The sequence below is a fragment of the Cydia strobilella genome, chromosome 13 (assembly GCF_947568885.1).
Source record: "Cydia strobilella chromosome 13, ilCydStro3.1, whole genome shotgun sequence".
NCBI classification, from domain to species: domain Eukaryota; kingdom Metazoa; phylum Arthropoda; class Insecta; order Lepidoptera; family Tortricidae; genus Cydia; species Cydia strobilella.
Window position 1 is genome coordinate 8,744,329 of NC_086053.1, and position 24,734 is coordinate 8,769,062.

Below are 24,734 nucleotides of genomic sequence, written 5' to 3' on the forward strand. Positions count from 1 at the left end.
TTTTTGTCTGTTTATCTGTTTGTCCGTTTATCTGTTTGTCTGTTTGTTTGACCGCGCAACTAATGAAAACGGCTGAACGGATTTTGATGCAAACTTTACTAATCTGTCGAAAAAATCCACGGCCAGGTTATAGGCTATAAAAATTTGAGAAATTTTACCCCTAAGGGGGTTAAAAAGGGGATGAAAATTTGTATGGGGTTCAAGATTTATTTTAAGCTAGCAATTTGAAACTTCGTAAGAAGATATATTATTGAAATACAAGAAAACTAATTTCAGCGTTTTTGAAAATTCATCCCCTAAGGAGGTGAAATAGAGGTTGAAAGTTTGTATGGAGATAAATTTTTTTTTGAGTGCGTTACTTGAAACTTTGTATAATGGGCATGTTATTATAATACAGGAAAAGTGATTTTAGCGTTTTCAAGAATTCGTCCCCTAACAGGGTTAAAAGGGGGTTGAAAGTTTGAATCCATTACAAATGCTTTGAAACTTCTTAGAAAGATATGATAGACGATTACAAAAAAACTAATTTTGACGTTTTTAGAAATTTAACCCCTCAGGGGGTTGAAAAGGGGATGAAAGTTTGTCTTGGGGTGCAAATTTTATTTTAAGCTAGGAACTTAAAACTGCAAAACGTTATTATATTAAAAAGCAAGAAAATTACTTTCAGCGTTTTTAAAAATTCATCCCCCATGGTGGTGAAAAAGGGGTTAAAAACTTTATCTTGATAACTATATCATTTTAGCTACTAGGGCAAGTTAGGTATCGTTTTTGTATAAATCGGGTATGCCGAATTCATTTATGATATCAAAATGACACCATTCCCGAGTGAAAACACAAAAAATATGAAAAAACTTTTTTTAATTTCTCTTTACGCTTAAACCGCTAAACCGATTTAGATAAAATTTGGTATAGAGATAGTTTGAGTCCCGTGGAAGAACATAGGGTAGTTTTTAACCAAAAAAATGGAGACTGCGTTTGCATGGAGAAGCGGCCGTACCCTTTCCTCTTAATAATGGTCACGAAGGTGGGTACTTTAAAAAAAAACATTTTTCAGTAAATGTCAAATGATTTGGGACTTAAACGCGTTACCATGCCTTCCCGAAAAAAATCGAATCTTTCGCGAAAGTCTCGCAATGCATTGCGGCCACAAGGGGCACGGTCTCAGGAGTCTGAGAAAAACCACGGTGAGAGACTCAGTGGCGCTCTAGCCAGGCAGGTCGCTTCGCTTTCGGCTGAAACGGCAAGCCAGCGCGAGTTCGATTGTGATCCCAAATACATCGTACGTAATACATATGTAGGCGCAGATCCTGACGGAGTGTGGCGCCGGAGAAGCCGTGTTCATCCCGCGTATCCCCCTCATTCCGAGCAACTTCCCGTTCCGCTTCAAGCGCCTACAGGTCCCCGTGAGCGTCTGCTTCGCTATGACCATCAACAAGTCGTAGGGGCAGATGCATTTCCCACTCCGAAAACAAAAAAAAGGGGGGCAGACGCTGCCCGCCGCCGGCGTCATGCTTAGACTGATTTGACTGGAGGACCGATTTGGATGACATGATTTTGATGGAAACACCCAAATATTCCGAAATACGTTTTTCCGATTTTTATAACCACGACTTTCATAATCCCGATTATTTATAAGTCCGAAATATCAAAATTACGATTTTTAAAAACACGATGGTATAAAATCACGAATGTGCTATTTCCGAAAACTTAAAATCCGATTGTCACTTGACAGAAAGCTTAAAGTTCCGATTTTACACTTTTCCGAAAATATTTTTTTTCCGAATTCCTAAATTCCGAAAAATCATTGTCCGATCGGAAATAAAATAATTCGGTATTCAGAAATTCGGTTTTTTACAAGATTGGAATAATGAAATCCGTGATATTCAAATGAAGACTCACGTTTTAGTAATTATTACGGGTACCTGTCGTGCCGCATCATGTTAAATTCGGCGTAAAATATTTTAGGCATAAAAATTCGGCATAAATAAATTAGACAGAACTGCGAACCTGCGAACCCGAACTGTTGCTAGAAGTGGGTTAGGTTAGGTTAGAACTGCGACTCCCAAGAAAACGAACTGTTGCCAGAAGTGGGTTAGGTTAGGTTAGAATTGCGACCCCCAAGAAAACGAACTGTTGCCATAAAAGTGGGTTAGGTTAGGTTAGAACTGCGACCCCCAAGAAAACGAACTGTTGCCAGAAAAGTGGAAATTTAAAAATTGGGATATTTAAAATAGGAATCACGTTAATTCGGAATAAGGGCAATTCCGAATTCGTGATTTTGAAAATCGTAAATGTTAAATTCGGTGTTTGCCACCATCGGAATTGTTATAGTCGGAATTATGTAGTTCGGAATTTACAATATTCGGCTTTTTGGGTTTTCGGAAATATAAATCTTCGTGATTTTCATCATTCGTAATTATGACAGTCGGAATTTTGATGGGTCGAGCATTTAAAAATCGGAATGATAAAATTCGACATTCTAAAATTCGGAATAAAAAAATTCGGAATTATGTAGTGTACCCGATTTGCATAGGTACAGTCAAGGACGTAAAAATACAAAAATAGTACTGTATCGTTCGATATACACCTACTACTCTATGCCGTTTAAATCACGTCAAAAATTTGAATAAGGGCAAAAAAATATTCATTTTGGAGTGTAATTTTATTTAGTGGTAGCAAAGAGGATATAATATTATAGAGCGGTACTGTCATAGTAAATTTTGTAACAACAGTAAATTCACTGCCATCTATCGACACACTTTAAAACTAAAAATGAAGATTTATTAAAATACGATAAAATGTATTTAAATATGGATAAATGATTTTTTTATTTGCATTAATTATTTTTATTATTTTGACCCATGTTCTTTCACTGATATGCGTTAAAATTGTTAAATAATAACAAACGAAACCGTCAACGCCCTCTATACGAGAGTAGGCAAAAGGTAGTAGCGACATCTGATCGAGAATCAAATTTTCGTGATTATCGAGGCACGTTTTTTCCTTAGACTGTATCCATCTATTACGGAGTTATATCTATCTTTGGTGGTAGGTACCTAATTGTAAAATATTTTATCTGGACACAGACCGAATTCCACGCAGGCGAAGCCGCGGGCACAGCTAGTAGTAAATACTTTTGGATTATGTCTGGTTGTATCTGGTAAATTAAATAGATTTGCAATTTGCATAACAACCATATTCGAGAAACACTTTCATTGACATAATACATATATAAATGAAAATCAACTTATACACACTACGAGTACACCCCATTTAGTAAATGTGTGCTACCAAGTTCTAAGTAAAGGGTCATTCTCCGAGAATATGTCTGCGTTTGTGTCTAAGTAATGGACACGACACTTTTCATACATTCTTGTATAGGTCGCGGTAATTAGACTGCAGACATTTTTTTTTTGAGAATGACCCTGAAAATATTACAATAACATCTCAACGTGTTGTTTCATTCTACATGACACCTTGTCACTATGATCTTAGTGAAACCAGATTCATTAATAATTTTCATATCAATTGGTCCCTACGTCACTTACTAAACTTGCTACCCGGCTAACAGTTGTCAAATGCCTATATTAAATGAACTAGACTGCTATACAAGTTTATTAGGCAGGTATGCTATCCCAAGTGCGTTTTATCTGCGCCCATTTAATGACGCTATTAAGTAAATGGTAACCGTTCCGTGTTTTAAGCTGCATTTGACTGGTCATTAACGCTAGTTTGTCGCGTTTCCGCCGCTCGCAATTTTTCGCTGCAGCTTATTCGATAATAGTCTTATTTAAAACTCATTAGAGGAAATGACACGTGCAGTTTATATATATCTGTGTGTAGGTTAGAAATTCTCGCGGGTAACTTTAATTATTCCGGTAGCTAACATGTTCTTGCGAATACCTCTATCCCTTGCCATTGAAGTTAGATAAAAAGAGAGTAAAAAAGGAATCAACAAACAATGGGCTAGGAAATCGGACAAGCTAAATAGTAGGTACAATAACGTTTTCAGTGTGTTTCAGTAAGGGCAATGGAATAAATATTTACGCAATTGTTAGCCTTTAGTTAAAATCGTAACTTAAGTCCAATTATAAACCCATTCATTGAAGGATTCACCACTAATTATCTGCGAATCATAATTATCTGTATAATTTGTGACACATCCTAGACCTAGTTGAGGTTCAACATTGAATAATGAGGATTATAGTAGTTAGTTGTCTACTTACCAAATATTTTGATGTGGAACTTCATTTTGTAGATAGGTATGCGGAGGTAACAAATACCGCACTGAACGAAGGTTGTATTTGAAAGCACGCACGACGCCGACGCGAAACTCGTGGCGAGCTGCGCGTACGCTCGTCGGTCCGCTACTGCGGTACTGCGGCTGCGGCACCAGCCAGCGCCAGCGCACCAGCCAGCCCTCACCTCGCGTGCCACTTCAAATATCCGATGCCAAGTTATCTTACTGCGATTTCCCAAGTTATGTAAACAAACATTATTGATTGTCTAGTTAACTAATATCTCAATATATTGAAATATGGTAGATTTCTTATCTCATTTACATGTTATAATGTTATGAAGAATGGAAGTTATTCATCGGAATAGGTAAACACCGTTATGTTAATATGGACGTCATGTTGTGCAAATTGTTTCAGTGTAAATAAGAATGTTAAGCTATGAATGAATGAACAATTTTATGTACGATAACTGCTATAGGTATAGGTACGTGTAGGTATTGAGGCAGTTGTAGATATAACACAAACGTATGATGTTTATGGGCATTTCTATTTAAAGTTGTACGAAAAATTTCGGTGTTAGAATTGGGAATTTTTAAAATCTAAAATGCAAGTTTGGGGTACATCATTGAATAGAAATGCCCTTATTTTTTTAAAAAACTTGGTATGTAAGTTTGATCTTTGTAATTTATGTTTTTAATAAATTATATCAAGAACATAAATTCTAGCTTTTTTAGGGTTCCGAGGTCAACTATAGTTATAGTTTCGCCATGTCCGTCTGTCTATCTTTCCGAGGATTTACTCCGTGATCGTTAGTCCTAGAAAGCGGGATATAATATATAAATCTGACAAAGTGGTAAAATAAAATCTAAAAACAAATTTATTTAAAGGAGTAACTTACAGTGATGATTTTTTTTTTGCTTTTACCATATGGTGTGGGTTGGCGTTGGATAGGTATTTCAAAACAAAAAGGGGTCTTCAACAAAATGTTTTGTTTACCATATGGTGTGGGTTGGCGTTGGATAGGTATTTCAAAACAAAAAGGGGTCTTCAACAAAATGTTTTGTTTACCATATGGTGTGGGTTGGCGTTGGATAGGTATTTCAAAACAAAAAGGGGTCTTCAACAAAATGTTTTGTTTACCATATGGTGTGGGTTGGCGTTGGATAGGTATTTCAAAACAAAAAGGGGTCTTCAACAAAATGTTTTTGATTAGGTGAATATTTCCGGAAATAATCGCTCCGAAAAATATAGGTAATTTATGTAAAACCGCTAATTTGCTGGGACACAATAGTAGATTGTGTCACAAGGGAGCAAAATTACATATTTAAGGCGAGGGCGTACATTGAATCCTGAATGAAGTAAAGGATTCTTTATTAGAATCCCCAAATTTTCTGTCATAGGTACAAGAGCCATCGAGAAAATTGAAATTTCGATACCTATCTGCCTCTCCAACGCTCGAATATGCAAGATTTCGATTTTCGCGGTAGGTGTAGGTACACTCAGGTTTTGATTTAGTGTTGCCTGCCGAATTCCTGCCCACTTAAATATACTGCATTTTTTGGATCGCATGAAAACTAAAAAAAAAACTGTGTCTAAAAAGGTATTGATCGGAGACGCATTAAAGTTGGTTCGATTTCTTAGCTCACGAGCGTAGTAATTAACTCTGCTAAATCTAAGTACGAGTATATACCTACCTATGTACTTACTTTGAAACCCATAAGACCATAATAATATAACCAGCTACTATACTAAACCATTGCAGTATACCTAGTTTTATTTTGTTATTTAGTTGTAAGATTGCTGCGCCCTTTCAGGGTCCATATAATGTAATTATGTACGGTGTAATATGTTGGCAATAAATGCTTTGTCTTTGTTTTTGATACTTAATAATACATTGTGCAACATGGGGCGTAAGTTAAATATTGCAAACGAGAGTATAGTTAAATCGCGACGGCTTGCCGGAGCGATTTATAGACTCGAGTTTGCAATATTATTACGCCCCGAGTTACACATAATGTTTTTCATCACACTTGCGACACAAAAATGAAGTATCAAGACAAAAAACTGTTAACTATAATACTAGAAACTTCATAACTCCCTAGGGAAAACTCCCTTTTTCTATAGTTCCCGCCATAGATATAACTCCGTAATAGATGAATACAGTCTAAGGAAAAAACGTGCCTCGAAAATCACGAAAATTTTATTCTCGACCAGATGGCGCCACTACATTTGGTCTACTCTCGTATAGAGGGCGTTGACGGTTTCGTTTGTTATTTAACAATTTTAACGCATATCAGTGAAAAAACATGGGCCAAAATCATATAAAAATAATTAATGCAAATCAAAAAAAAACATTTATCCATATTTAAATACATTTTATCATATTTTTAAAACCTTCATTTTTAGTTTTAAAGTGTGTCGATAGATGGCAGTGAATTTACTGTTATTACAAAATTTACTATGACAGTACCGCTCTATCCTATTATATCCTCTTTGGTTCCCGCTAAGCCTGCGTGCAATTCCACATTTACTGAGCGAGTGTGATGAAAAACATATTACCTGAAACTTACCAAGCAAGCAAAAAGCTAACGTATAATAATTCCAGTTACAGAGATAAAATGTATCCTTCTTAGCAGAGGCCACTTTTTTCCAAGTTATAAATAGGTACATACATGCTACAAAGTGGTTAACCCAACTTTTTTCAAGTATAATATAAATTCAAGTACTTACCTAGAGTCTGTGCGAAAAGAGAAGAGTCGTGGAATGTATGGGGCCCAATACATTCCGCGACTCTTCTCTTTCCGAACAAGAAATGGACCTGCGGACGTAGCATGGTCGCATTTTTATCACCTGTCACCATGCCTGTCACGTTCTAACAAGTATAACACGTGCGTGCGAAAGTGACAGGCATACTGACAGGCGATAAAAATGGAACCAAGCTGCCACCGCTGAAGATCTGGGTGCCTGGTGACAATAGTTTGCGCTACAATAACGAAATGCTTAACGCGCGCAAGAGTGATAGAGAGACAACTCTATCTCTATCACTCTTTCATATTAGTGCAACAGTGACAGTTGCGTTTCGTTTCGTTCGCCACGGAGCGTAAACGATTGGCATGTTGGCTACGCACCCTGATGATAAATATGTTTAGTTGGAGACCGCTTATTTTGATTCGCCTGAACTCATACTGGATAAGCCAAGCTCGGTTCTATTAGAATCCAGGCAATATTTAGCTACGTATCTAAATTTATATTTACGCAATTATAGCAACGAGCAAGCGTGTAACTTAAGACTTGAAAAAGTATTGGTGTAAATGGCGCTACTCCTTATTTTGCAGATAATGTGCTTTGACCTTAGCTTTACACAGTAACAGTATGCTCCTAGTACTGGTTTTCCATAAAAAAGCAGTAAGAGAACCGGAAATTCCCGGATCTCTACATACAGAATTAGTGCTACATAACTACCCTCGGCACCGTTGTCAAAGTTTAAATAAAATAAATAGTTACGCCGCGGTGTGAACACGTTTAGATATAACTCCGTATGTGTCAGACGTATTGCGGCGTCCTTGTCGCTAGGGCCTAATTTATTGTACTGTAGAACGCGATTTACCTACCTAAGGTTTAAAGTTCCTTCCAAAATAAGAGTACCCATGTAATTTGACCTCAATCAATGTGACATAAATTTTGGTTAAAAATTACCAGTCTTAACTGTAGGTATGTCTCTGGTACAAGTCATTAGCCGAGCCGACGTATTTCTCGGGAATTGAACTCAATCACATAATCCTCTCTCGAAGGCGCCTGGCGGTCGCCTTTTTATTTGGTTCGTCGATGTGGGCCATTTTATCACAAGTAGGCATAGACATAGTATATACAAGTAGTTATAGACCCGCCACCGAGCGACCGGGGGTAAGATAAAGAATATTTATATAGAATTTGGGCAGCATAGGATTTTTTCTCTTTCACTCTTATAAATTTCGGTATTTCGCCATAGCCTTCTACCTATGAGGCCACCCGGTCGGTGATAAGGACAAAGCATGGCACTATTTTCTCTTTCCTCTTATAGGAATCGCAATAAGACTATCTTTCTCTATCAAAGAGTGTCAGGCCCTTGCAAGTAGGTAATATATCGCGCCACCAGATATATCGGAGCGGGCAAGGTGCTCACAAAGTTTTATTGTAAATGCGTTATAGCGCAAGGTGCTCCGATATCTTAATCATAAGGCAACTGTAGGTACTACATTTATGAGTACTTGTGACAATTGCCTAGCATTTAGCACACATATTTGGCACTTTGCCGATTGCATTTCTGCAAGTTCGTGAAATAGACAGCTGATGTTCGTGACATGTCCCAGAACCCATCCCTCCCAGTTGGCCAAAAGTATGAAGATGCCTTATTTCCAATGTATTTCCATTAAGCTGCATATTCTTGTTAGGTATATTATGCAGAAACACGGCTGAAATTCCTCATACTTAATTAAATATTTATTTTACATCAACGTAATATTGCAAAACCGGTATTGAACGAGAAGTCCGGTGGTATTATCAGAAATAGTTCCATAACAAATAAGATTTGCATCTTTTCGGGCAAATGCCTTCGTGAAAATCTTCATTAGGGCTTGCAATGTAGAAATAAATAAATAAAATAAGTTACTTAAGTGTTTATTGTTAAAAGACCAATTAAAAAATAAATTTCCTAATTTCATTTTTATAAATAATACAGTACACTTTCAAGGTACATCTCTAAATCAACCTACTGAAAAAGTCCATTTACACTATGTACTCGTACGTGAATGAAAAAGACAGGTTTGTAAATGAAAACATCAACAATATATGTTTTTCAGGAATTAAATAATAACTTTAAGATTCGTAGGTACTCCTACTGCGCATGATATAATTTTGAGTTCTAGGTATTCCGAGCAAAAATACTTATGTATGCACGACTTGCTTAAGCGTAAACATACATGCGGCGTTTTCAGGCAAAAGTTACCACAGAGTCGGTTGTCGATAAGTTTGAATCATATTGCGGAATATTGACTAGGTACCTACCGACAGTATGTCCCCTTTTACCTTGAAAACAGCACAAATGATTTGGCTGCGTTAACCTTTCCACCAAAGGTTGACTCGAAGAAATGTGTGTAATTATTTGCTTTTATTGTGTTGTACACATTGAATAACATTAGTATTAGAAAGCTTGAATTAAACTTATTGATTATGACTAGTTAGACATAATTAAATCAATATCGGACGTATAATATTATTATAACTACTATGAAAAATTATATTTATGAAATATTTGTATGTTGAGCAACTATAGACCTTTGTTCAGATGACTAAGTGTGTCACCGCATTTTTGGGAACGTCGAATCGGCTAAGCCACACGCACACGAGCTGAATGTACCTATCATCAATTCATCAGCTATTCAAAATTTCTTCAGTGACCAACAAATTCAAAATTTCTGAAATTTTTTATACAAAAATGCGGGTGCCATAGACAATATGTGATTTTATTCTGTGATCATAGATATTCCGGTGCTGAATTATGATCATTTCAGCTCGTGTCTGGTGCACCTTAAGTCATTTAGTCTGAAATAGGTATAAGACGTCATCTCATCATCTGTTTAATGCTGATGGGTGATGGGGTATCGATAAATGCGTCAACACCTGGGTACAATCCGTAAAATCCGTAAATATACTAGTAAATATAATGGCGAAGGTAGTTTACACTAAATATTATTCTATCACAAAACACTATTTAAGTACAAAGAACAAACAGATTTGTTACATTAAAGGTGGGAATTAAACTAGAAAGAACTGAAAGAACAACATTTTCTATAGTAACTACATTATTGACTTACTATTATCATGCGCTTGGCACAAACCACTCCAACTAATTGTGAATACTGCAGCAATAGCTCTTCAAAGTTACCCTTCTCATATTTCCTCTTATAAGTTTTATATGGCATTACAACACATTTGGCCAACACGGGTACATAATTAATATCGCCATCTTTCGGATAGTTGTCGTCAACACTATCAATGTCCGGGTCTAATCTAGAATATGGCGTTACTTCGAGCTTAGGAATACAGTCCTTTAATGGGCACCATTTATAAGTCTCAGGGCATGCTAGATCTGAAGGATAGAAGTTGCCCTTGTAACGCATCTTCTTACAGGAGTGGATGTAGTAGCCCATGTAGTAATACTTTAGCGCGGGACTGACTGACTGCAGCTGTCGAGTAAATGCTATCTCCCTGGAAAACAAATACAATCATTAATTAATTGGTTATCTCAGTATCTTGCAAATGTTACTATATAACTTGTGTGTGTAAGTGAATGTGCAAAATACAAAAATATTACGATGTACCAATATTTAGTCACCACTAGATGCTGGCAAATATAATCGTAGGACAAATTAAAGTGATGCGTCATATGAAATGGCAATCCAATCCGAACTATTTTGAAGATGACGACTCTTTTTTGGCATTATAAAACATTGCAAACCCCATTTCACCCCTTTGTATTTCTATGAATGTAGAGTTATTTTACAGACAGACAGACAGACAGACTTTTGCATTTATAATATTAGTATGGACTAGTATGGATTGATACAATAAATAAATAGTAGATTGTTAACCAAGGGATGAAAGGCACTCATTTCTGCCGAGGTATTTTGGTGCTCGAACGCAGTGAGAGCGCCAATAGTCCGAGGCAGAAATGATGCCTTTCACCCGAGTTAAACACTCTACTTTTCATTTCGAATACAAGGAAAGTAAAATGCATGTGTTTTTTTTAAAACATGACAAGTATACATTTTTATAGTATTTCTTGAGGGTACTTTCAATTAACAATTCAGGCAAAAGTATCGTTATTTATGGAATGGAGAGTCAAATATTAGAATGGAAATTGTATAACAAATCCATTTAAACTCAAATTTCAATTGCGTATCGTAAAAAAATTAAATAAATCGTACTTCGAACGTAAAATGCTCTAGTGCAGACACGTATCATTTTCTGCACACCTTTTAGAACAACAATGACCCTCTTTCAGAGCATGAGAAATGAAAATGAAATTGCTGTATTGTTACCTTAAAGCTCCATAAGTGCCCAGTGTAAGATGTGTATATGCTGGGTCATAGAAGAAATAAACTGATGAGACGCACTTAGGTAGTATGTCTATAACACCAACAGCTATGAGCTTTCCGTCAAGCCAATATTGTTGATGGAAAGAGCCATAGCCACATGGGGGGGCAGATTCACTATGTTCTTCCTAAAATAATAAGAGAACATTAACGGACAGTACAGTAGACACACTAAGGCTTTAATTAAACTGTCTTTGTACTATAAGGACACGATAGCAATTCACATCCATTAAAAAACCGGCCAAGTGCGAGTCGGACTCGCGCACTAAGGGTTCGAACGAACCTTACTAAGATTAAATCTAAAACTGCTATTACTATCAATTAGGAAGCACTACTACATAATAGGCCACCCGCGTCATATAAGTTAGTTTCACACGGCGTTAATTTCTCCCGTATACCGTATACGGGATTTTATCGAATACCGTAGTGACAGCAAAATTTGTATGGCAACGTTCAAAATCGTTCACACGTCTATGCGGGAAAGCCGTCTACCAGTGTGAACGATTTTGAAAGTTGAAATACAAAGTTTTTCTGTTGTACGGTATTCGATAAAATCCCGTACATGGTATAGTTGACGTCTTTGGCGTTGAAAGGGTTTATTTCCAGGTAAGGGTATACTTACCAGCAATGGGCTCTGCACTAAAAAGCTATGGAACTTTGTTGGTGTACATTTTTCTGGTTTGTCATTATGTATGATTGTCTGATACTTGGCATAAACTTCACAAGTCTCTGTCATAGTTGCCTCCCATTCAGGGCTCGGAGGTGCGGTTCTCACTAATTTTATCTGTAAAGAAATTATTAATAAAATATCCTTTTTTTTACAAGCTCTTATTTAAGTTACCCTGTAACCCTGTATGTATGTTAGTGTGGGTCAAATCTTGGAAGCTAAATTTGACCCACTTCCCGATTTCCGATTGTGCTGAAATTTTCCATACAAATGTAAATTGGATGACAATGCAATTTTATGATGACATGGAGCTGATCTGATGATGGAGACAGGAGGTGGCCATACTTTTTGATAAAACAATGCAAACTAATTATGTTTGGGGTTGTTAGAATTGTCTCAATGAGTAATAGTTGCTTGTGGAAAGAAAAGTATAGTCAACAATAAAAGCTTGTACAAAAAATGAAATATTTGCCAAATGTCAAATGTAATGGTAAATATCAAAAACTTATTCCTGCTAAGTTATAGAGCTAGTTGGATATTCCGTCAATCAGTGCTTCCTTATGTTCATTATTTAATCAATTTGGATTATCATACCTCTAATTTGTGTTTGACATCATCGGGTAATTCATTTATAAAGTCCTCTACTTCTTTTTCCTTATTTTTGTTTGTATTGGACAAAGAGTTAATATCAATCCCTTTTTCCTTAAGTTTCTCCATTTTCCTCTCCAATCTTAATTGCTTTGCTTTTTTACTTGGAGCTTTAGCTGGGTCATAGCCTTCACCTATTGAAAATACAGGCAATTAATAATATATTCTTCATAATGAAATGTGACCCATTTAGAAAATTAAATATCATACCTTTTTTCATTTCTTTTGGCTTACTCTTATCTAATGGATTGCTTACTGGATTGGAAGCAGATTCTATTAGTACTTTTGGTTCTTCTGAAACATTTAAAACGTAAAAAAAGACCTTAACGCATTTACTGCCAGGGGGCGTGGCCTAGGAACAAAGTTGTATGACGGTGAACGCACATTTGCGTTGTGGGCAGTAAATGTGTTAATAATATGCATATTAGTATCAACTGACATGATACCTAGGTATCACTGCAACTTGTTATGTTGCATTAAACCTTCTCCTCTTATTAAGACTTACTTCTACAATTAACTTTTTCAGGATAAGAATGAACTCGGCACAAGTAATCACTCCTAAGACTATCCGGTTCTTAAGCTTATATACTTTTAACATTTCATACTTTTATAAGTGTGAATGGGTACAAATGTTGCATCCATGTTTGCTAGTACCGAAGACTAAACTGCAGGTTCATAAAAAAAATATAAAATAATGATGGGCCATCTTAAGCATAAAGTGTCAAACAAAACTCTTTATGCTTTTATGAAGTTCTGTTGATCCTAAAAGCAAACATTATTCTGGCTTGGTAGCTAAGTTAAATTGTTTTGTTTGTAATAAAAACATTCAGAATCTTGAATGTCATACCTTTAGATTGCTCTTTAGCATCTTCAAAAGCCTCATCTTCGTCTGCCTTTACAATGTTACTAATGTTAATTTTCTGTGGCACATTTGTACTCTCCAGGAATTGCTCCACCCCCTCTGCCATGTCCGCCTCACTACTGCAAGTAGACATCTTCCTGTTGCCATCCCCAGTAGGCTCAGATTTCTCATTTGTATCTTGTCCCACTAAATATTTATTGAAACGCTTCAATACTTTCTTCTGAGACTTAGTAGCTTTAAATTCTAATGCTCTACACCTGCGAAATTAAATATATAATATATAACTAACGAGTTTCTACAATTTAATTCAATATAGAAGAGTTTTACCTTATAGTGTACATAGGGCAGCAAGTAACATCCATAGTCGGCTTGTAACAATATTTTCCACATCTCCGCCAGCCTCTATCGATGAGATCTTGATAGTCGCTAACAGTCATAGAATGTGCCCACATACCTACGATACCAATCTTGTTTTTAGAAATGTCGCAGATTTATTTCACGAATGCAAATTTCACAAACATGACACACCATTACTCACCATGGCTGAAATGCGTATTGGGACTTTTGCAGTAGCCACATCTGTCCTGGCTATCTGCATAATATTCTACAATGCTATGAAACATTAAGATATCTTTTACAAAGACGAAATTAAAAGGCTAGAAATAAAATGTAGCTTCCTGACAATCCGAAGACAAGGCAAGTCCTCTAGAGACGTTTTCTTTTTCTTTAACTACTTTTACAGAATACTAAAAACTTATTTGTATTAGGCTACACTTCTTCGCTAATATAGTATCTTATTTTGGTCTAAGCTGAGTTTTAAACGTTCTCATTATTTTCTTCTTGCGAAATGGTCTTAGATATTAAATTTGATATATCAAAAACGCGAGTATCAAAAGTAAGCTGGAAGAGGATAGAAAGTTAAACCAAAATTATTAATTGTCTGAAACTTGTCAATGTCACTGTTATGTGTCAACGTCAGTGTCAGCTGTCAGTTTTTTTTAATGAGAACTACAGTGAGTGAATTCGTCTTAAATTGGCCGCTTGGGTGACTGGTGATCAAAGAGTATATTAAGTATAGTTTGTCAAAGGACTGTCTTATTTGAAACATAGACAGAGAGAATCATACTATCTTTATCTTACACTAGTACTAGCACCCGAAAGAAACGGATGAGTATAGTTTTTTTGTTCTTATTTACTACTAATTTGGTTTGACCAACTATATAAATCTTATTTCATTGCAATTTTTTTTAGGCTCATAATTTATTTAACTAAAATAAATTACAGTAAAACAATTAAAGTAGTACAATTCATTGCAATAGTATTCACTATAATTAATGATAGTACCTACCTACAAATTCTTTAATTTATTACTTTTAGACAACTTTAGTTTGACACACCAATTTGTTTGTAAAATAGAAAAAGCGCGAAATTCTAAATCCCAACGTTTCCCAATTCTTTACCAAAAAGGTACAAAAGGAACCCTTATGGGGCGACTGTCCGTCTGTCTGTCTGTCTGTCACATTGCTAAATATCTCGAGCGAGCCTGTATAAAGGAGCCAAACCTCTATGTATGAAAAGTGTCCATCAAAAAACAGTAATTAGGCGGCGCCACCATACACCGAAATACTACTAAAAACAACCTACGTAATTTGGTCGGGTTATTTGTTGCCTTATATGGTTCATGTTATACTCATGTCCCAGAGCCTAACTAGCGCCACCGGAGAGATTAGGAACTATTATTTAAAGCTTAACGCGGTCACTTTTACAACAATTCTGCCATAAGAGATTGCGATCCTTTCTATACCATCCATAATCTCGAGAACTACTGAAGCTATTGATTTGAAATTTTGGAATAGTTATGAATAGCGCTAACCTTAACACATTGGAAGTGTATTTTATTTTATTAATTATGAAAAATGCCGAATATAAAGAGGGGGCAAAAAGTCACAGTCTAGTTACTAGGTTGAGTGGGATATCATTTGAAAGAGCTCGAATTGAACATTAACATTACAAAACAATTTTTTGTTTTTCATAGTGAAAAAAAAAATTGACTTATGAAGGAAAATGTGAAAAAAATAATATTGCCCCCCTTATCTCCCAAGTTTAGGAACGAAAATTTATGACATTTAACATAATAATAACATTATCATAAATATTACAGGAAAAATATAATCACACCTCTATTTTAGAAACTTTTTTTTTAATTATCAAAAAACATTTTCTAATTTTATTTGCAATTTAAGCCCATTTACGGGTGTTTGTTATACTTGAAATGTTTATGAGATTACACTAAAAATACCTGCTTTGAAATTAAATAAAAATTGCAATCGGTTCACATGATAATGAAAAACCAACATACATTACATACAGGTCGCGCAAATTAGTTAGCCAATTTGCCGATAGATGGCGCTGTACATAATTACGCTTAGTATACTTCTGGCATAGAGTAACTTATACTAGAGCGGTACTGTCATAGTAAATTTTGTAACCCCAGTAAATTCACTGCCATCTGTCGACACACTTTAAAACTAAAAATAAATATTTATAAAAATACGATAAAATGTATTTAAATATGGATAAATGATTTTTTTATTTGCATTAATTATTTTTATATAATTTTGACCCATGTTCTTTCACTGGTATGCGTTAAAATTATAAATAACAAACGAAACAGTCAACGCCCTCTATACGAGTGTAGGCCAAAACTAGTGGCGCCATCTGATCGAGAATCAAATTTTCGTGATTTTCGAGGCACGTTTTTTTCTTAGACTGTATCCATCTATTACGGAGTTATATCTATCTTTGCTTCTGGTCAAGTCTTTCGTGTATGGATTCCATACTTTCGTGATTCTATTTACATGAGAAAATTGAAAGTTGGTGCGCGAGTTAAACGAACTCTCACTTGACCGGTTTTTTTTTTTCAATATGTATAATAATAAAACTTTTTGTTTCGATCTTAATACATGATTTATTGAATTGTTGGTAATTTCACTTCTTTTGCTTGTAATTTGTGACCACCGAAGAAGCTGGTATTTTTGTGTTGAAGAGAGGGTCTATTTCTGAAAAAAATAAATAGTCAAGGGTAACTTTCTACAACATCACTCTGTCTCTAAAGCGCTTCTGTAAATCTTGCATAGGTATTTGCTATAAAAAGTACCTAGAAGACCACTGTTTTATATATCAGATATAAAGTGATCATAATAAGGATGTTCCGGGTCTTGTCTTAGTTAGTTAATGCTTCAAGGCATTTTCCGCAAATCGACAACCATTGTGCCTAATTTGCGTAAAACGAGGTAGCGGTACTTTAACCACCCCAGCTCCTCCATGAAGCCTAGCAATGTTTTCATGTTGCTAACTGTCTCCTTTAGTGTGCACGGAGTTCCTAGGTCCTATAACGTAGTGATTCTATTATCTTTGAACGTGATCGTGTGAAGTCATTTTAATGGACACCAACCTACTTCCACTATTGTGAAAATAACTCGTATTATTACAGCCGCGCACGCTTTTTACCTAAATTTGAGATTTACACCATGAGGCATGAGCCGATAGCAGGCGATGGCCCCTACTACGCGTGCTTTCGCTGTGCGTTGTATGGTCTGCCATCTTGTTGCCTAAATCGAAAACTTAAACTTGATACCTATATATCTATACTTTTCGCTCCAATAATCATGGGGCTCCTGTCCTTATAGTTCCTGCACGCTCCCTAGGTCGAGAGATCACGAATCAGTTCAGCTTATAGGTATTCTGGCTTTGTAAAAAAGGGGAAAATAAATTCTTACGAAGTATCATCTTCATCCACTTCGACTATGTTTGACATTATGGACGCTGTTGGTTTCACTCGATTGACAGGTCTACGAGTACTGGAACAAAGTAAACCGTTAGATACTTACATATCTTAGAAAAATAAAGTAACATACCGACTATGGATTTGGCTGACTTGCCGACTAATCAGCGCTGGGATGGCGGATTAGTCGGCTAGTGGCCCAAATCCATAATCCTACATCAATATTTATACGAGTAGAACCTTAATGTTTATTAAAATAAGTACCTATGGCCACCGCAGCAGCTTTGTCTAGTTCCGATGTGTTTGAAAAAACAATCGTTTTGCTGCTTGCGCCTCACTATTCATCATATTAACTGAAAGACGTTCCCAATTCAACTATTTTCTATAATCTTGACCAGATAAAATAAAATTTACATTATTTTGTATATTTACCTGTTTACAGCATTCCAAGGCTGAACGTGGGTCTCGCCCCAGATCAGAAACACCATCCCAGCCACAAACAGCACCGTTGCATGAAAACACCACATATTCTTCCATACGTATGCATAGTTCTGAAATTACGACGAAGCAAAATAAAGGTATTTTTTATTTTTCGAGGCTCCAGCGGCGGTAGCACGGTCGCATTTTTATAGCTTGTCACCATGCCTGTCACGTAGGTCACGTTCTAACAAGCATGTAAGTGCGAAAGTGACGGCCATAGTGACAGGCAATAAAAATGGAACCATGCTGCGCCCGCAGGAATCCTAACAGTGTCGACTTGTCGAGCCTATATTTATTTACGAAAACTATACTAGGTTGGGGTGAGTTATACGACTTATACGCTGGTTGACCAGTGGCAGTGGACACTCCGTGTGTTTGACCTTCCTTAATCCTTGCACTTCTTCATGATGACGCTGTCCTTGATCGTACATGTATTAGCGCGGGCGAGACGCACGATAACTAAATAACATTATTGAAATATCATTCTAAATTCTGATGTCAGTGTACGTTCGAATTGGCTTGCCAGATTATATGAATTATATAATAGAGGATAAATGCTACGGGCTACGGCGTAGCACTCTTAGAACATGCGAACCGAAAGGATTTTAGGGAGCGGTATTCAGGCTTTAGAATCTGGAGATAATCTATCTCCTGTTTTAACTATTTGTGGTCATGTTATTATCATGTTTCGTCAACACCAACACCATGTAAATGTATATAATCTGGGTGCTGTGTATAGGCAAAATAGACGATTAGGGTACATTTTAGTCATTACTTATTTCGACTACTAACAAAAGCCGGGTCAATATAGAATATACATAGTTATTATTATAACATGGTAACCTTATATTTTGTAACCACATGACCAACTAGATACGAAACCATGATGCCCGGGGTGTTTCCGATTATTTTGATCACCGTATGCAGGGAATTAACAAATGTTGGTGACAGCTCCTGCAAGAATATAATAATATAGAATACTAGCAAGTGTTTAATATTATCCGATGCAACTGTGTGGATTAACTGAGGTGCAAAAATACAAAGATTGATACACGTAATTTCGGAAATTATACATAGTATTTTTAAGATGACCGAATTATAGGAGAGTTCTAAAGTAACATTCGGACACCTTAAAAATTCCAACCAATTCCAACTAAATATAGGGACCAAAGGGACTTCCCGTCTCTTATGTTATAGTAGCACAGAGGTATCCGGTTGCAGAAATAGTTTTGATATGTGAAAACATTTAAAACTTTTTAAATTATTAGAATTGCAAGTTTATTAATTAATAGAACATTAAATAAATAAAATATTAAAAACTGTAACCCGAATTAAACTAACCCTAATTTGTAGACCCGCCTGTTGACGTTAGTTGAGACCCTGACTTTTGATTTTTCGGCTTGAATTACAAAATAATTAAGTTTGTCGTTTAAATTAACACCGCGTGCACCGCGTGCTATCAAAATCGGTGCAGATTTATCTTGGTCTAACTCTAATCGTTTGTCCCATTGTATCATTTTGATATTTGTGTTTGCTAGTTGCCTACATAAAATTAAACAAAGGTTTGCTAAGTTATATGAATAAGCAGGTAAAACAGCGGAACTCTTACATACGTAGCAAAGATCGAACGTGAGATCAGTACCCGCAGCAGTGAGGGCCACTGCTGTTGTGAGCAGGATTGGCCCTGGGATCTGCACCACGAACCACGTGCACATTATCAGCAGCCCCGGGATCACGTGAGCTTAAACAGAAATGTGAACACATTCGCCACTAATATCTTACTTAAACTTAATACAAAAAGCAAAATGTTTAAAAAACCTTAATCATAAGTATACCATTTTATCCAGGATATAATAAGAAAAACCGGCCAAGTGCGAGTCGGACTCCCATTTCGCAAAAAAAGGTAAAAAATCACGTTTGTTGTAATGGGCGCCCCACTTAAATATAATTTATTTTATTCGTTTTTATTATTTGTTGTTATAGCGGCAACAGAAATACATCATCTGTGAAAATTTCAACTGTCTAGCTATCACGGTTCATGAGATACAGCCTGGTGACAGACGGACAGTAGGACAGCGGAGTCTTAGTAATATGGTCCCGTTTTTACACTTTGGGTACGGAACCCTAACAACCACTCTCTTATTAAGCTAATTATACGGTTTAACTCTAATGTTTTACATGCCTGTACATACTGATAAAATCATTAACCTTTCCGTAGCTACGTTTAGTCGGGTAAAGACATGCATAATATACAAAAGGATAATTATAATTTTCAGTCCTGCTAACTACTTAGTATTAATTGGCTAGATATGTGTAATGTGCGTGGTACGGTAACTAATAAAAGCGACATCAACGCACAGTATGACACAAAGTAAATATACACAATGCATAAGCTACTTACATACAACGATAAAGTATTTCCTTATGTGCCTTATACGTCTTATATTAGAGTTGTATTTGTACCAGTGAAAAGCATGTATGATGAGAGCTCCAAGCACCAAACGTAGGAAAAATGGTAGGCCTGTCAGCGCTGATGCCTGAAATATAATTATAATTGAGTTTAAGGTTACCCATGACTATTTCATGCATGGCCTCACCCAAATTGTCTACCATAGATTTTGCCTCTACCCTATGCATCTATTTTTAAACAGGGTAAAGGGTAAAGGCACATTTCGTAACCAAGAAGCGGAAATGTGCCCCATGCGCAAAGATAGATATAACTCCGTAATAGATGGATACAGTCTAAGGAAAAAACGTGCTTCGAAAATCAAGAAAATTTGATTCTCGATCAGAGGGCGCTACTAGGCTTTGGCCTACTGTCGTATAGATGGCGGTTTCGTTTGTTATTTAACAATTTTAACGCATATCAGTGAAAGAACATGGGTCAAAATCATAAAAATAATTAATGCAAATAAAAAAAATCACAAATATATTTAAATACATTTTATCGTATTTTTATAAATCTTAATTTTTAGTTTTAAAGTGTGTCGATAGATGGCAGTGAATTTACTGTGGTTACAAAATCTACTATGACAGTACCGCTCTATCTTATTATATCCTCTTTGCACATGCGTAACCTAACCTGAAGAAACCTCTCTAACTCTACTGTATACTTTTATAATATTTTAAGGAAGGGGCCTCCCACTTGAACTTAGGTTCGTTTTTAGGGTTTCTTAGTCAACTAGGAATTCTTATAGTTTCGCCATGTCCGTCTGTCTGTCCGTCTTTCTGTCCGCGGCTTTGCTCGGTGGTCGTTAGTGCTAGAAAGCTGCAATTTGGAAAGGATATATATATACATATATATATATATAAGTTAATTATGCCGACAAAGTGGTAAAATATAATAAAATAAAAAATATTTTTTTAGGGTACCTCCCCTACACGTAAAGTGGGGATGTAATTTTTTATTCGCTTCAACCCTTTGTTATTTTGTTGGATAGGTCTATCAAAATGAATACGGGGCCTCAACAATCATTTTTTGATAAAGTTAATATTTTCGGAAATAACCGTTCCGAAAGAAAAAACAGTGTGTAACTACGGAACCCTACACTGAGCATGGTCCGACATGCTCTTTGCCAGTTTTTTTAAAATCGTAATGTCAACTTACGCTGTATATGTCATAATTTATAACTTCAGAGTAATATATCGTTCCATGTAGGCACAGAGATATAATCATCCAGGCGTAGCCAAAGTTGAGGCAACACAAAGCCCAGAAACTTTTCGATTTTAATATCAGATTCCAGGGAGTTCGTGCATTAGTAGTCTAAAAAAAAGCAGGCACTTTTCACTTAAATATCACTTTAGTATACATTGACGAGATTGAGACCTCCAAAAACTATTAAATTTATCTAACAGTGGTGCCCCCTAGGTTCATAGGTTGACGCATTCACGAAATAGCAAATGAAATGAGTGTTTAGATATAATAATATACTTTATATATCAAGTACTACCAAGTACCAAGTAAGTACGTATCAAGTAAGCAAGTAAGTATCAAGTAAGTACTAGTAGTATAAATAAGTTTATATGTCATAACAGCTGTTTGATGCCATTAGTGCAGGAGGTATTTCCAGTTGCTATTAAATATGTATTTGAATTGTTCATTTTGCCACCGGAAGTGTTAGTGGGTATTTTTTATAGCAGCCAATTTAAATCGTAATGTAGGTATTTGCACTTAGCATGATTTGATGTCAGTTTGGCTCATTTTTCATTTCTTTTAGGTTCTATCGAAGACACACTTCGGAGACCATTAGTTAAATAGGTACATTCAAAATTACCTCAGCTACCAATTCAAAACATCCTGTATATTATACATACCTACAGTACGTTGAGGAAAGTGTTTTTACAAACGTACTCGTACCTTTATAGTAAATATAGTTCCTATAGTGTTAGTCAAATATGTGAGCTCCTCCGCTGAAATAAAAGTATGCTTGCTGGGGTTGTCCGTAACGGTGAAGACCCAGGCGATGGACCACAAGATTTGCAATGCTCCAAACGTGTAGAATCCGGTCGGCCATGTAGAATAATAATGAATAGCGGCACACGCCAAGAACGTGAAACATGTGCCCATTGTAATTCCTAGAATATTTACTTTATGCAGGGTTGTATGGGATCAAGGTACATATGTCTACTGGAAAACTGGAGGATACCTAATACGGGTACTCAGGGTTAGGTCGTAGCTGTTTAGAATTGGGAAAAGGCGGCACTTGAAGGAGAATTATATACGAAAAGCCACATTATCATCTTGACAAGGCCGTAGGTACCTACTCTTTTTTTTGGAAAATGTATTGAATCACGTTATATACTACCCTGCAAAGTGATGCTAATAATTCATTCTGATCATTCGTTTTACATATCGACTTACCACAGTAAGCCCACATGAAGTAATTTCGCTCAATCGGCGGCACCCAATGCCTTAGCACCTGCACCATGCTTGGCTGCATAGCGCCCTGTTTTCAAAATGTAATACATTCGTTACTTATGCAGTCATTTAAAGTTTTCATTAAGTACTAATAATTTAAAAAATATCATATTGGTAAGCAAATAAACTAACCGCACAGAATCCTGTTATTATCCTTACGACATACAAAGACCAGTAGTTGTAATAAGAAGATGCTGGCGTGAGGCAGTTCAGGACTCCGGAGATAAACCCCGCGATGCCAACTATCCACGTTGGACCCAACCTAAGTATATGAATAAATCTAAAATCAGGATTATTTGTCAATTTCATATCTCATTTTCACACATTAAGCTTTTCACGCGTAGAACCGATAACTATTAGTGCTGAAATATTCTAGAACGGCGACAAGACTCCCAAAAAGGACATCTAGTCAAGGTAGCAGGAAACCTTCGGGGACAGCGCACGAGCGATCCTTGTAACAAGTAGGACTATTCTTGTCTAATGTTTATTTTTTTGCAAAGTCGTGAAACATAGAAACTAATATAATATTTTAAGCAAAACGTTATCACCTGTCTCCAATAGTATGGAAAATAGGAAAGCAGATACAATAGCCGATATGATAAGCTGAGAAAAGTTGCGCCAACATCATGTCGTCCCAATGCATTGTGTCCATGAAACTCTAAAAATGCGACAGAAACAAAGTCAAGAAAACAAAACACAGTCCAAGAATTTCCTATATGCTGTGAAAAAGAACGGTTTTGTTTCACTCTTTTTTAATATAATATAATATAAAATATATAAAGTCAGTGTTATCCGAGTATAAAGTTCTGGCAGGTAGGTGAAGAGCACTTAGAGTAAATGCGTACATGTACATTTTTAAAAGTATTAGGTAAGTGAAGATTATACTTACGGGTTGGGTGAACGGGTGACCGAGTGTACTGCCACTGCCCCTACCCTAGCTCTACCTGGTTCTGCACTTACGTCGTGGATTGTACTTGCCTCTCATGATATTATTTTTAATACATAATATATATATATATAAAAATAATACTACTTTACATTTTAACTACCTAATTGATGATTCAAGAATAAGTTGTTACCTACTTTATTGTTAGACAAGTAGCTACAAATGAAGTTTATAGACTAAGACCATTTTGTATTCAGCATAGATAGTAACTTACAATTTTTCTGACGCTGCCAAATCTAGTAAAACTTGTAGTTGTATCATTTTCTGGTTTCAATTTGATTTGTCTTGTTTTCAATTTGGTCATATCCACAATATGGACACAAATATTATATCGTACAATGTAAAGTAGAAAATAACCTAGAAATATCATGATTCCCACCTGTAGACAAATAAAACTTAAAATTGCATCTTAGATATTTTGTGATTATTATTTTTGTAAACTAGCCCATTAGTAAATAAGCAGACCGAAGACTGAATCATCAATCATCATTATTTCAATTAATATTTAGTAATCGACGACGTCATTAATGAGATTATTGCAATGTCGAGCCAGGAGGCATGAACAGTGCATGAATGAACACTAAAATTAAATTAAATATTTGGAAAGTATCATCTCCTTGATCACATAAATCCATCGTACAACTTACTAGAGCACGGATTTTAAAATTGAACATTGCCAAAGGACTATCAAAATATTAAAATAAACATGCTGAATTCACTCCATGGCCAAGTAGATGAGACGCACGTGCCTGTTATATATTGGACAAAGTAGTTTTTTTTTACATAACACAGGGTGAACGCGAAGAACCTGAAAGATTAGAAGACAGAAAGGTTAATAGTAGATTGTTAACTAAGGGATGAATGGCACTCATTTCTGCCGAGGTATTTTGGTGCTCGAACGCAGTGAGAGACTCTACTTTTCATTTTGAATACGAGGAAAGTAAAATGCATGTGTTTTTTTTTTAAACATGATCAAGTATAATTTTTAGGGTTCCGTACCCAAACGGTAAAAACGGTTGCTTTTTTATAGTATTTTTAAGGGTACCTTCAGTTAACAA

The 24,734-nt window shown here is 36.0% G+C and overlaps 3 protein-coding genes across 7 annotated transcripts in view; all 3 read right to left on the reverse strand.

Moving 5' to 3' along the window:
- LOC134746665 (uncharacterized transporter slc-17.2-like) overlaps positions 1-4,383 on the reverse strand; it is a 33,951-nt gene extending 29,568 nt beyond the window's left edge. Inside the window, exon 1 of the mRNA XM_063681171.1 lies at positions 4,227-4,383. Within this exon, the coding sequence (XP_063537241.1) occupies positions 4,227-4,251 (25 nt within the window). The 5' untranslated portion in view covers positions 4,252-4,383. The remainder of the gene's footprint in view (positions 1-4,226) is intronic.
- Positions 4,384-8,884: 4,501 nt separating this feature from the next.
- LOC134746601 (arginyl-tRNA--protein transferase 1) lies at positions 8,885-14,332 on the reverse strand. Of its 2 annotated transcripts, none has more exons than XM_063681028.1 (8): positions 14,087-14,332; positions 13,876-14,002; positions 13,534-13,805; positions 12,897-12,977; positions 12,633-12,820; positions 11,994-12,155; positions 11,318-11,499; positions 8,885-10,484 (listed from the first exon to the last, which is right to left on the reverse strand). In XM_063681028.1, the coding sequence occupies exons 1-8, from the start codon at positions 14,169-14,171 to the stop codon at positions 10,079-10,081; spliced, it is 1,503 nt and encodes a 500-aa protein (XP_063537098.1). In that variant the 5' UTR covers positions 14,172-14,332; the 3' UTR covers positions 8,885-10,078. The 2 variants fall into 2 exon arrangements, with proteins under 2 accessions (XP_063537098.1, XP_063537097.1); XM_063681027.1 differs by having other exon boundaries at positions 12,897-12,980; positions 14,087-14,331.
- Positions 14,333-16,490: 2,158 nt separating this feature from the next.
- Positions 16,491-24,397, reverse strand: LOC134746661 (sialin-like). 4 transcript variants are annotated; one of them, XM_063681165.1, is made up of 13 exons: positions 24,324-24,397; positions 23,891-24,055; positions 23,279-23,388; positions 22,863-22,992; positions 22,674-22,758; positions 22,170-22,387; positions 21,420-21,575; positions 20,214-20,349; positions 19,426-19,553; positions 18,695-18,766; positions 17,765-17,883; positions 17,328-17,408; positions 16,491-16,607 (listed from the first exon to the last, which is right to left on the reverse strand). In XM_063681165.1, exons 1-13 carry the CDS (start codon positions 24,348-24,350, stop codon positions 16,517-16,519), a joined length of 1,518 nt encoding a protein of 505 aa, XP_063537235.1. In that variant the 5' UTR covers positions 24,351-24,397; the 3' UTR covers positions 16,491-16,516. The 4 variants fall into 4 exon arrangements, with proteins under 4 accessions (XP_063537235.1, XP_063537234.1, XP_063537237.1 ...); XM_063681164.1 differs by having other exon boundaries at positions 18,656-18,766; XM_063681167.1 differs by lacking the exon at positions 23,279-23,388 and having other exon boundaries at positions 18,656-18,766.
- Positions 24,398-24,734: the final 337 nt, after the last annotated feature.